Genomic DNA, 12032 nt, shown 5'->3' on the forward strand with positions numbered 1-12032 from the left:
ACTGAACTAGAACTGAACTAGAACTGAACTAGAACTGAACTAGAACTGAACTAGAACTGAACTAGAACTGAACTAGAACTGAACTAGAACTGAACTAGAACTGAACTAGAACTGAACTAGAACTGAACTAGAACTGAATTAGAACTGAATTAGAACTGAACTAGAACTGAATTAGAACTGAACTAGAACTGAACTAGAACCGAACTAGAACTGAACTAGAACAACAAGTGAAATTTTAAAATAAAAACAGTTTACACAAAGACTTGCATAGATAACTAAAACTGAATTAGAACTGAACTAGAACTGAACTAGATCTGAACTAGAACTGAACTAGAACTGAACTAGAACTGAACTAGAACTGAACTAGAACTGAACTAGAACTGAACTAGAACTGAACTTGAACTAAACTAGAACTGAAGTAGAACTAGAACTTAATTTTATATCCTTGTAAAACTTCACAATAAATTTTCCCCAAAATGCTCTTTTTGGTACTTTTTTCAAAAAAGTACTTTAATAATGGTACTTTTTAAAAAAAGTACTTTTATTGCTTAAACAAAAAACTTCCTTTAGAGTATTTACTAATAAATGTAATTTTTTTCTCTCTCGCTCTCTCTTTAGGTACCAAATTTCCATTCATTATGAAACTATGTTTCTCCTCGTCAAAGAGCATGAATGGAGCCTGGAATAATGCGGCAAATGAGGGTATGATTGAAAAAGAAAATGAGGCGGATCTTAAGCAAGATCCGTATAATTGAGATAATGTTATAACCATACAATTAACAACATATTAAATAAATTATAAAAAGAAAACAACAATAACAACAAGTGAAATTTAAACAAAAATTTAAAGAAAAATGAAAAAGAGTTAGAGGCAGCCAGCAAAGAAAAGCAGCAGAATGTGTGAATAAAAGAAAAATTAGCAGCAAATAGCAAGAATTAAATGAAAAAATTGTGAGAGCATGAATTTTAATTTTTTTTTAATATAAATAAATGTTATGTTAGTTTTTTTAATTATTATTAAATTTTAAATTGTTTTTTTATTATTTTAGAATTTAATATATATTATATATAATACAATGTTATGTTTTGCTTTTGTTTTTTTTTTAATTTTTTTTAGAAATATTTTAGTTTTTAATAATGTAATTTAGTTGTAAATTATTATTATTATTATGATAAAAAAAATTTAAATAATTTGCTTTTAAATTTTTGCTGGACATGATGTAATTATTTAAAATTAAAAAAAAAACTTAAGATGTTCAATATTTTTTTTCTAACAAAAGCTTTAATTGTTATTTTTATATGATTTTTTTGTTTTTTAATTTTTAGTTTTTTTTTAATTTAAAAAAGAAAAAATTTGTTTAAACAGAGAAAAAAACTTCCAATTTGTTTTTTTACAATTTTTTTGAAAAAATATGAAAATAAATGTAAATTTTTAACAAAATTTGAAAAGAAAAAAAGCAAAAGAAAAGGAAGTGAAAAAAATTACATGATTTTGACAATATAAAAATAAAAACAAAATTCTAGAACTAGAGCAAATATGATAAAAAAAAAATAATAAATAAAAAACCACAAACACAACAAAATATTGTAAAGGAAAATTCCTATAAAAACATTGAAATTGATTTAAAAAAAGAAAAATTATTAATAAAATTAAACAAAAAAGAAAGAAAAAAAAAACATTTTAATTATAATAAAATAAAAAAAAAACAAAAATTGGTTTTTAGCTTAAAATTTAAAACCAAGTAACAACAACAAAAGTAGTATTATGAAAAAAATAATAAATTTAACAAAAAAACAAAATATAAATGTTAATTTTATAATAATGAAAACAAAAAAACTAAAATGTGCTTAAATTAAAAAACAATTAAAAACTGCATAACGTCTACTTTAAAAACAAAATTTAAAAAAAAAAAAAATTTAACAATTTTTTTTTTTATTTTTTAAAGACAGACGTTAATTTTGTGTAAAATTTATTAATAAAACAAAATATATATATAAATATTAAAAAAAAAAAATTGCACAATTTTTACAAATTTACAATTTTTATCAAAACATTTAAATAAAAAAGACATTTTTTGTGCTTATTTTTAATTAAAATTAAAACTAATTTATAAATTATAAAAAGAAATTTATTTAAAAAAAAATTATAATTTAAACAAATATAATTTAAACAATTTTTTATTTAATTTTTATTTTATTTAAAAACTTAATTATGAAAATCTTGTAAAATATTTTTAAAAACAAATAATTTTTTTTTTTATAAAAATAAATTTTATTTAAAAAAAAAACTAATTTCTAAATTTAAACACAAATGTATTCAGCAAAACAAACACAACAACAAAAAACTCAAAAATTTTTAAAAGTTAAAAAGAAATTTTAAACAAAAATCTTAAAAAAAAATTAACAAATATTTAATTATTATAAATATTTAATTTTTTTCAATATTTCTTTTTTTAAACTTAACTTATTTTGCTTATCAGCATTTTCAAGTCCTACAAACAAAAAGTGTCTTGACTTAAACAGCTGTCTAAAGGTTAAAGTCTTAACTAAAATGTTCTTAAAAGAAAAAAATCTTTACTAAAGATTTCTCTCTAAAATATTCAATTAAAAAATGTCTGTTATTTAGAAAACAATCTTAACTACAAAGAAAACTGTCTTTATTAAAGAGATTTCTATAGAAAACTGTCTATTAAAGAGATTTCTATAGAAAACTGTCTTTGTAAAAGATATTTCTATAGAAAAGTGTCTTTGTTATAGAGATTTCTATAGAAAACTGTCTTAGTTAAAAAGATTTCTATAGAAAACTGTATTTGTTAAAGAGATTTCTATAGAAAACTGTCTTAATTAAAGAGATTTCTATAGAAAACTGTCTTTGTTAAAGAGATTTCTACAGAAAACTGTCTTTATTAAAGAGATTTCTACAGAAAACTGTCTTTATTAAAGAGATTTCGATAGAAAACTGTATTTATTAAAGAGATTTCTATAGAAAACTGTCTTTGTAAAAGAGATTTCTATAGAAAACTGTCTTTGTTATAGAGATTTCTATAGAAAACCGTCTTTGTTAAAGAGATTTCTATAGAAAACTGTCTTAATTAAAGAGATTTCTATAGAAAACTGTCTTTGTTAAAGAGATTTCTACAGCAAACTGTCTTTATTAAAGAGATTTCTACAGAAAACTGTCTTTATTAAAGAGATTTCGATAGAAAACTGTCTTTATTAAAGAGATTTCTATAGAAAACTGTCTTTGTAAAAGAGATTTCTATAGAAAACTGTCTTTATTAAAGAGATTTCTATAGAAAACTGTCTTTGTTATATAGATTTCTATAGAAAACCGTCATTGTTAAAGAGATTTCTATAGAAAACTGTCTTAATTCAAGAGATTTCTATAGAAAACTGTCTTTGTTAAAGAGATTTCTATAGAAAACTGTCTTTGTTAAAGAGATATCTATAGAAAACTGTCTTTGTTAAAGAGATTTCTATAGAAAACTGTCTTTGTTAAAGAGATTTCTATAGAAAACTGTCTTAATTAAAGAGATTTCTATAGAAAACTGTCTTTGTTAAAGAGATTTCTATAGAAAACTGTCTTTATTAAAGAGATTTCTATAAAAAACTGTCTTTGTTAAAGAGATTTCTATAGAAAACTGTCTTTGTTAAAGAGATTTCTATAGAAAACTGTCTTTATTAAAGAGATTTCTATAGAAAAATAGACTAAAAGCTTTCTATAGAAAAGTGCGCTGTGTTTTTTATAAAAGAATGTCTATACAACAGTTTTCATAGAAAAGTTTCTTTAATAGAAAATTTTCTTTAAAAAAAGTATTCTTTAAACAGTTTTCTGTAGCAAAATGTCTTTGCTAGATAGTTTTCTATCAAAAAAGTTCTGTTTAAAAGAGATTTCTATAGAAGACTTCTTTACATTAAAAATGTTTTCTTTGTTAAAGAATTTTTTTAAGAAGTTTTTTCCTTAAAGAGTTTTGTATAGAAAAATGTCTTTGCTAAAGAGTTTTCTATACAAAATTGAATTTTTAGGGAGTTTTCTATAGAGACATCTTTTTATTAAAGAATTATCTAATGCGGACTTTCTGTAAACAGTTTTCTATAAAAAAGTTTCTTTAATAGAAAATTTTCTTAAGAAAAGTTTTTTTTAAACAGTTTTCTGTAGAGAAATATCTTTGCTAGAGAGTTCACTATAGAAAAATGTTTTTTATAGAGAGATTTCTATAGAAGACTGTTTTACATTAAAAATTTATGTAAAGCAGACTTTTTGTAAACAGTTCTCTATAAAAAAGTATCTTTACTATAGATTTGCCTATAGAAAAGGTTATCACTAAACAGTTTTCTATAGAAATATGTCTTTGCTAGAGACATTTTTCTGTAAAAGAATATCTATTTTAAAGAGAGTTCTATAAAAGACTTCTTTACATTAAAAATATATCTAAAGCAGACTTTGTAAACAATTTCCTATAGAAAATTTTCTTTGTTAAAGAACTTTTTCTTGGTAAACATTTTCATTAAAGAGTTTTGTATAGAAAAATGTCTTTGCTAGAGAGATTTCTATACAAAGTTAACTTTTTAGAGAATTTTCTATAGAGACATTTTTTCATTAAAAAATTATATAAAGCAGGCCTTTTGTAAACAGTTCTATATAGAAAAATTTCTCTAATAGAAAGTTTTCCTTAAAGCAAAAGTTTTTTAACAGTTTTCTGTAGAAAAATTTCTTTGCTAGAAAGTTTTCTATAGAAAAATGCATAAAATAAAGTGAATTCTATAGAGACTTATTTTCATTAAAAATTTATCCAAAACAGACTTTTTGTAAACAGTTTCCTATAGAAAGGTATTTTTTTATAAAGTTTACTATAGAAAAATGTCTTCCTTAAACAGTATTCTATAGAAACATGTCTATGCTAGAGATTTTTCTATAGAAAATTAACCTTTTTAAAGAGATTTCTATGAAGACATCTTTCCAATACATATTTAACTAAAACAGACTTTTTGTAAACACTTTCCTATATAAAAATTTCCTTGTTAAAGAATTTTCTATAGAAAAGCATATTCCCTAAGCAGTTTTCTATAGCAGTATGTCTTTGTTAGAGAGTTTTCTATAACAAATTAACTTTTTTTAGTGAGTTTTCTATTAAGACGTCGTTCTATTAAAGGTTTATTAGATACAGTTTTTTAGTAAAGAGTTTTCTGTAGAAAAATATCTTTACTAGAGAATTTTCCACAGATAAGTGTTTTCTTTAAACTGTTTTCTATAGCAACATGTCTTTGTTAAAGAGTTTCCTATCAAACGTGTCTTATAGAGTTTGCTATAGGAAAATGTCTTTATTAGAATGTTTTCTATAGAAAGTTTATCTTTTTAGAGAGTTTTCTATAGAAAAATGTTTTTTTCCTTGAAGGCTTTTAAATAGAAAATGGTCTGTTTTAAAGAAAATTAGTCTTGAAAGAAAGTTTTCTATAGAAAAGAGTTTCTTAAAGAAATAGGTTTAAAGGCTTTTGTCTTAGGACGACTGTTTAAAGGGATATAGGACGAGTTTAAGGACCTTTTGTTTGCAGTGATATTTGGCACTTTTTTATTTTATTTTCGAGATTTAAAAACATTTAAAAGTTTATTGATTTTGAAATTGTTATTTAAAGAAATGTTCATCTATCAAAGACTTTTAACTAATGAAAGGGAAATGTTGTGAACTGATGTTTGAAAAAAAGTACCGGAACGAAGTAGTAAAGTACTTTATTTAAAGGAATTGATTGTTTTTCAGCTGAATACAAGAAAAATGTTTAAATTTCTTTTTAAATTTATAAAAAATATTTATAATTCTTTTTTTTAAATGATAACTAAAATCAATTAATTTAACAAGAAATGAAGAAAAGAAAAAAAATCCAAAACTACAAAGCTACAAAAGAAAAATATTTTTTAAATTTCCTTTTTTTAGAAAAAAAAAAAAAAAAAGAAAAACTAAAAATAAAATTAAAAGAAATTCTTTTTTTTGGAGAAAAAATACTTTATGGAAATTAAAACCAAAAAAATAAATAAAATTATAAAGAAAAACCTATATCAGCAATAAAAGGCAACACTTTAACCAACCATATCAATGGCGTATTAAAACAAAAATTTAAAAATAAAAAAATCATAAAGAAAGAAAGAAAAATAATATCTTAGTTTATAAAAAATATAAAAATTTAGAAAAATAAAAAATGTTTTTAAAGAAATAAAAAAAATTAAAATAAAACTAAAAATAAGTAAAGAAAATATTTATAAAATTACTTTAAAAAAAAAAAAACAAAACATAATTTTTTATATAAATTTTTTTTTCAATTTTTTTTTTTTTTTAAGGGAGAGTGACTTACCATTAAAACAAAAAATAAATAAATAATTATAAAACAACAACAGCAACGAACTATTTTAAAATTTTACTTAAATATCAAGAAAAATTAAAAAAAAAATAAATTTCTTAAAAGAGAAAAAACTCTACTAATTAGCGTGCAATTGTTTTTTTTTTAATTATTTTTAATTAAGTTTTGGTTTTTCTTTATAACAAAACAACAACAACAACAACCACAACAAAAATCTCTTTTTAACCTTAATGTAAAAATTATTATTATTTTAATTTTATTTTTTTTTTAATAAATTTTTAAGTAGTAAAAAACTTAAGAAAAAGCAACGATCTTTACAGCTTCTAATTTAAATAAATTAATTATAATTTTATTTTTAAGTCTTAATGAAATTTTAAAGAAAAAAGTAACAACAATTAATTATAAATAAACTTTAAATATAAATCTAAACTAGACAAAGAGTTTGCAAACAACAACAACAACAATAATTAATAAAATTTATTTAATAATTTAACACAAAATTTCTTTGGTTCTAAATTTCTCTCTCCCTCTCTTTCTCTTCTATCTTTTTACTTATTCTCTCTAGTTTCAAAAACTTTTGATCTAACTACAAGGGGTCCAGAACTTTCAACAAATTTACAAAATACTTAACAAGAGTTAAAAACTATTAAACAGGCGGGGGGGAGCGGGTTACTCTGTAACTTGATTCGAAAGAAAAACATTTCGAATTTTTACGTTAAATACATTTGTGCAACTCACATTCGGTGTTGTATGGTTGTATGTTGTATTTTTTTATAGTTGATTTCTTTTTGTTTCAAAGAATTTTATTAGAAAAAAAATTTACATACAACACTACAACGATACGACATCGATTGTGAATTCTGTTTCGAAAACTTTTTCTTTCAAATCTATATACGTAGCAACCCTTCTGGACTAAAGTCCAAGCAATAGTTTAAACTATAGGCCGTACTAAAGGTAAAACTAAAGACTAATTGGACAATTCTGTTTTGAAAACTTTTTCTTTTGAATCAAAATACGTAGTGTAACCCTCCTGGACTAAAGTTCAAGCAATACTTAAAACTATAGGCCGGACTAAAGCTAAAACTAAAGATTATAGTTTAAAGTATAATAAAGACTACTTATGGCACTAAAAAGATAAAAGATTAAGATATAGACAGGGTTTTAGACCCGATTAAAGCATAAACTATAGACCAACGACTCAGCTATAGTTTAGACAACACAATGGACTGACACAACAGCCTGAAATGCACACTATTAAGTGAAACATAAAATAAATTACAAACCCTAAGCTATTGGCGATATTTAAGACTACACAAGGGCCTATATGTAGTTCCAATTATAATGTTAACTAAAGCTTAAACTATACAGGTCTGACACAGATTTTTTTAATTACAAGTTATAATTACACTTTCGATTGGAATGGAAAGACTGTGACAAGCCTAACTATAATCTAGAATGAAGACAAGACTATAGTTTAAACTACAGTTAAGACAATAGACTGAGTTTTCACTAAAACTATAGACTATTTATAAGAATATAATCTAGGCTAGAGACAAGACTATAGTTTAGAGTAGATAAAAACTATAGACTAGACTATAGTCAAGATTATTGATTAATGTACTTGCTCGCCCATAGTTTAAAGTAAATTACATACTATAGACTTAATTAGAGCTTAAACTATGGTTTATAGTTTACACAACAGACTTAACTATAGTTTGGCTTAACAATTTAACTGTAGACAAAACTACAGCTTAAGCGATAGGCTATTGATTAATAGGATTGGACAACTAACTGGACTATACCTTCATAGACTATAGACTGATCTGCAACTTAAACTATAGACTACAGTTTGGACTATAGTTTAAAATAAAATCGAGGCTATAGTTTAGACAAAGTTTAAACTATAGTCTGGGCTATAGATTAGATCAAAAATTAGGCTTTAGTTTAGACCAAAATATGGACTATAGTTTAGATTGAAGTCTGGACTATAGACTGATCTATAACTTAAATGATAGACTGCAGTCAGGACTATAGTTTAGGAAAAAACTAGCCAATAGTTTAGACAAAGTTTAAACTAAAGTTTGTACTATAGTTAAGATTAAAGTCTGGATTATAGTTTAGACAAAATTTGAACTATATTGGTGTGATGTACTTCGCATGAAATCAAAAAGTTTCGAATAAAGTCTACTATAGTTTCGACTAAAGTGTGGACTATAGTTTAAACAGACGTCTGGACTATAGTTTGGACTAGAGTTAGGTAAATATCTATAGTTGTCTTAAGATCTTGACAAAAGTTAAGACCAAAACCTAGAATATAGTTAAGACCAAAGTCTAGGATAGAGTTTCGACTGAAGTCTAGACTATAGTTATGTAAAGATCTGGTTTGGACTAAAGTCCACGCTGTACTTTAACTTAAGTTTGATAGATAACTTAACCTATAGACCTAGGTCTGGACTAAAGTTGAGTTAAGGTCAGGACTATAGTTTTGACTATAACTTGGACTAAAGTCGGTGCTATAGTTTAGACTAAAGTTTCGACTATAAACTTAAGTCTGGACTATAATTTAGACTAAAGTCTGGACTACAGTTTAGACTAACTTCTCGACTATAGACTAAAGTCTGTAGTATAATTTAGACTAATGTTTGGACTATAATTTGGAATAAAGTGTGGACTAGTTTAGGCCAATGTCTGGAGATAAGTTTAGACTTAAGTCCGAACTAGTTTAGACTAAAGTATAAATAATAGTTTATACTAAAGTCTGGACGATAATTTAGCTCAAAGTAGGGACTATAATTGGACTATACTTTAGACAAAATTCTGGACTATAGTTTAGATTAAAGTCTGGACTATAGTTTACTATAGTTTTGACTAAATTCTGGATTATAGTTTAGACTAAATTCTGGTCTATACTTTAGACGAAAGTTTTAACTATAATTTAGAATATAATCTGGAATACAGTTTAGACGAAAGTCTGGACTATAGTTTAGACTAAAGTCTGCACTATAGATTAGTCTGCAGTTTAGACTAAAGTCTGCGCTATACTGCAGTCTAGACTATAGTCAAGGTCAATGTCTAGACTATTGTTATTTTAAAAGCTGGAATATAGTTTAGTCTAAAATCTGGTCTATAGTTTAGATGAGAGTTTGGACTATAGTTAAGATGAATGTTATCTGGAGTATAGATTAGAATGATCTATTGAAAAATTGCCTTCTATTTTTCTTCTGTTATTCTTTCACAGTCAAAATTTCAATACCTTTCTTTCTAATTCCCAATCCTGAACTAGAGTTTCTTATCTATTGTATAAAGAATAAAACTAAAATTTAATCAAATGGTAGCTACATATTCAATATAATTATAATTATTATTATTTTTTATATAAATATAAAATATTTGTTCAAGTTTTATATTATTTTCATTAAATATTATTTTATAAGTTTAAAATTTTTCTTTTTTGTAATTTTTATAACAAAAGGTACTTAATTTATAAATATGTTTTTTTATTATTATTAAAATTATTATTATTATTATCATTAAATGTTATTATTATATATTATTCAATATTAGTTTTTTATCGTTAATCAAAAATAAAAATAATGATTTTTAAAGTTTTTCTTTTATTATTTAAAATATTGTTTTTTTTTTTAAATAATTTTGTAATTATATTTTTTAAATTTATTTTAAACAAATGACAAACAAATGAAAAATCTCTTTAAAGAAAAATAAACAAAAAAAATTATTAAAAAAACATGTTTTGTATGATTTTGTTTCTTTTTTTGTCTTAAGTTTAAAAAATGATAGTAATTTTATAATTTTAGTACTAATTGGATTTTAGTACTAAATGCAACTTCTTGGGGAGAGAGAGAGAGAGAGAGAGAGAGAAAGATAGAGATAATTTTTATAACATTTCACAAATTCCAGTCTAGACTATAGACTAGATTATAATTCAGACTAAACTATAAATCAGATTAAAAAGTAAAATAAACTCTAGCATTGACTATACACTTATCTACAGCCCAGGCTACAGACTAAACTGTAGTCCATAGTAAAGGCTAAACTACATTATAGTATAAAAGTTAAGAGTATAGACAGAAATATAGTCCAGACTATAAACTAAACTATAGTTCAGACTAGAACAAACTTTAACTCAGACTAAAGTCTCAACTGTAATCAAGACAATAGACTAAACTATAGTGCAGACTATAGACTAACTTTAATCTAGACTTTTGACTAAACTACAGTCTTTACTATAGAATAAACTTAGTCTAGATAAAAGTCTATCGTTAAAAGTATAGACTAAGCTTATTCCCTGATTAAAGACTAGACTATAAACCAGACTAATACTAAACTACAGTTTGAATTATAGACTAAACTATAGTCCGGACTATAGATCAAACTATTCTCTGAACTATAGACTAAAATATAGTCCAGATTATGGACTATAGACTAACTGCAGTCTGCACTTAACTATATACCAGACTATTATAGATTAAACTTTAGTCCAGATTGTAGATACAACTATAGTCCAGTATATGGAACAAACTATAGACTAAACTATACTTTAGATTATACTATAGTCCAGACTATAGGTACAGCTAGCTATATACTAAATTATAGTCCGAACTATAGACTAAACTGTAATCTAGACTATAGACAATAGACTTAACTATAGTACGGACTGTTGACAAAACTGCACTACAGACTATATTATATACTTGACTATCGGCTGAACTATAGTCAAGACTAAAGCCTATGTTATAGTTCACATAATAGATTCAATTATAGTCAAGATTGTTGATAAACCTATAGGGCAGACTATAGATCAAACTATGTATAAACTTAACCATAGTCCTGACTTTACAGCAAACTATAGACTTAAGTATAATCTAATCTGTAGGCTAAACTATAGTCCAGATTATAGACTAATGTATAGTCAAGACTTATGACTACAATCCAGACTATAGCCGATGTTATAGTCCGCATTATAGGCAAAACTATAGTCCAGACTATAGAGCAAACTATGTATAAACCAACCTATACTTTAGACTAAACTATAGTCCAGACTTTTCAGCAAACTATAGACTAAACTATAATTTAGTCTATAGACTAAACTATAGTCCAGACTATAGACTAATGTTTAGTCAAGACTATAGTCATAAATCTTGAGTCCTGACTATAGCCTATGTTATAGTCCGCATTATAGACCAAACTATAGTCCAGACTACAGAGCAAATTATGTATAAAGTTTGAAGTAAAAGATCTTTTAGCAAGCCATAGACTTGACTTTCAACTAGTCAATAGACTAAACTATAGTCCAGACTTTATAGCAAACTGTAGACATAACTATAATCTAGTCTACAGACTAAACTATAGTCCAGACTATAGACTAATGTATAGTGGAGACTTTTGACTATAATCCGGACCATAGCCTATGTTATAGTTCTCATTATAGATTTAATTCAGAATATAGACAAAACTATAGTCCAGAATAGAGAGCAAACTATGTATAAACAAAACTAGTTTTGACTTTACAGCAAACTATAGACGTAACTATAATCTAGTCTATGGACTAAACTAAACTATAGTCCATTGACTAAACTATAGTCCTGACTATAGACTAAACTATAGTCCAGACTATAGACTAAACTATAGTTCAGACTATAGACTAAACTATAGTCCAGACT

General features: G+C 24.5%; 1 protein-coding gene and 1 long non-coding RNA gene across 8 annotated transcripts in view; one reads left to right on the forward strand and one right to left on the reverse strand.

Annotated features, from left to right (window-relative positions):
- LOC111682864 (heterogeneous nuclear ribonucleoprotein L) overlaps positions 1-855 on the forward strand; it is a 117227-nt gene extending 116372 nt beyond the window's left edge. For all 7 annotated transcript variants that reach the window (XM_046953747.1, XM_023444855.2, XM_046953749.1 and 4 more), the window contains one exon: positions 619-855. In XM_046953747.1, coding sequence (XP_046809703.1) covers positions 619-755 — 137 coding nt within the window. In that variant the 3' untranslated portion in view covers positions 756-855. The remainder of the gene's footprint in view (positions 1-618) is intronic.
- LOC124420546 overlaps positions 1-12032 on the reverse strand; it is an 88125-nt gene that overhangs the window by 52513 nt on the left and 23580 nt on the right. The window lies entirely within an intron of this gene.

This window comes from Lucilia cuprina, chromosome 6 (assembly GCF_022045245.1).
Source record: "Lucilia cuprina isolate Lc7/37 chromosome 6, ASM2204524v1, whole genome shotgun sequence".
In the NCBI taxonomy this organism is placed as follows: Eukaryota; Metazoa; Arthropoda; class Insecta; order Diptera; family Calliphoridae; genus Lucilia; species Lucilia cuprina.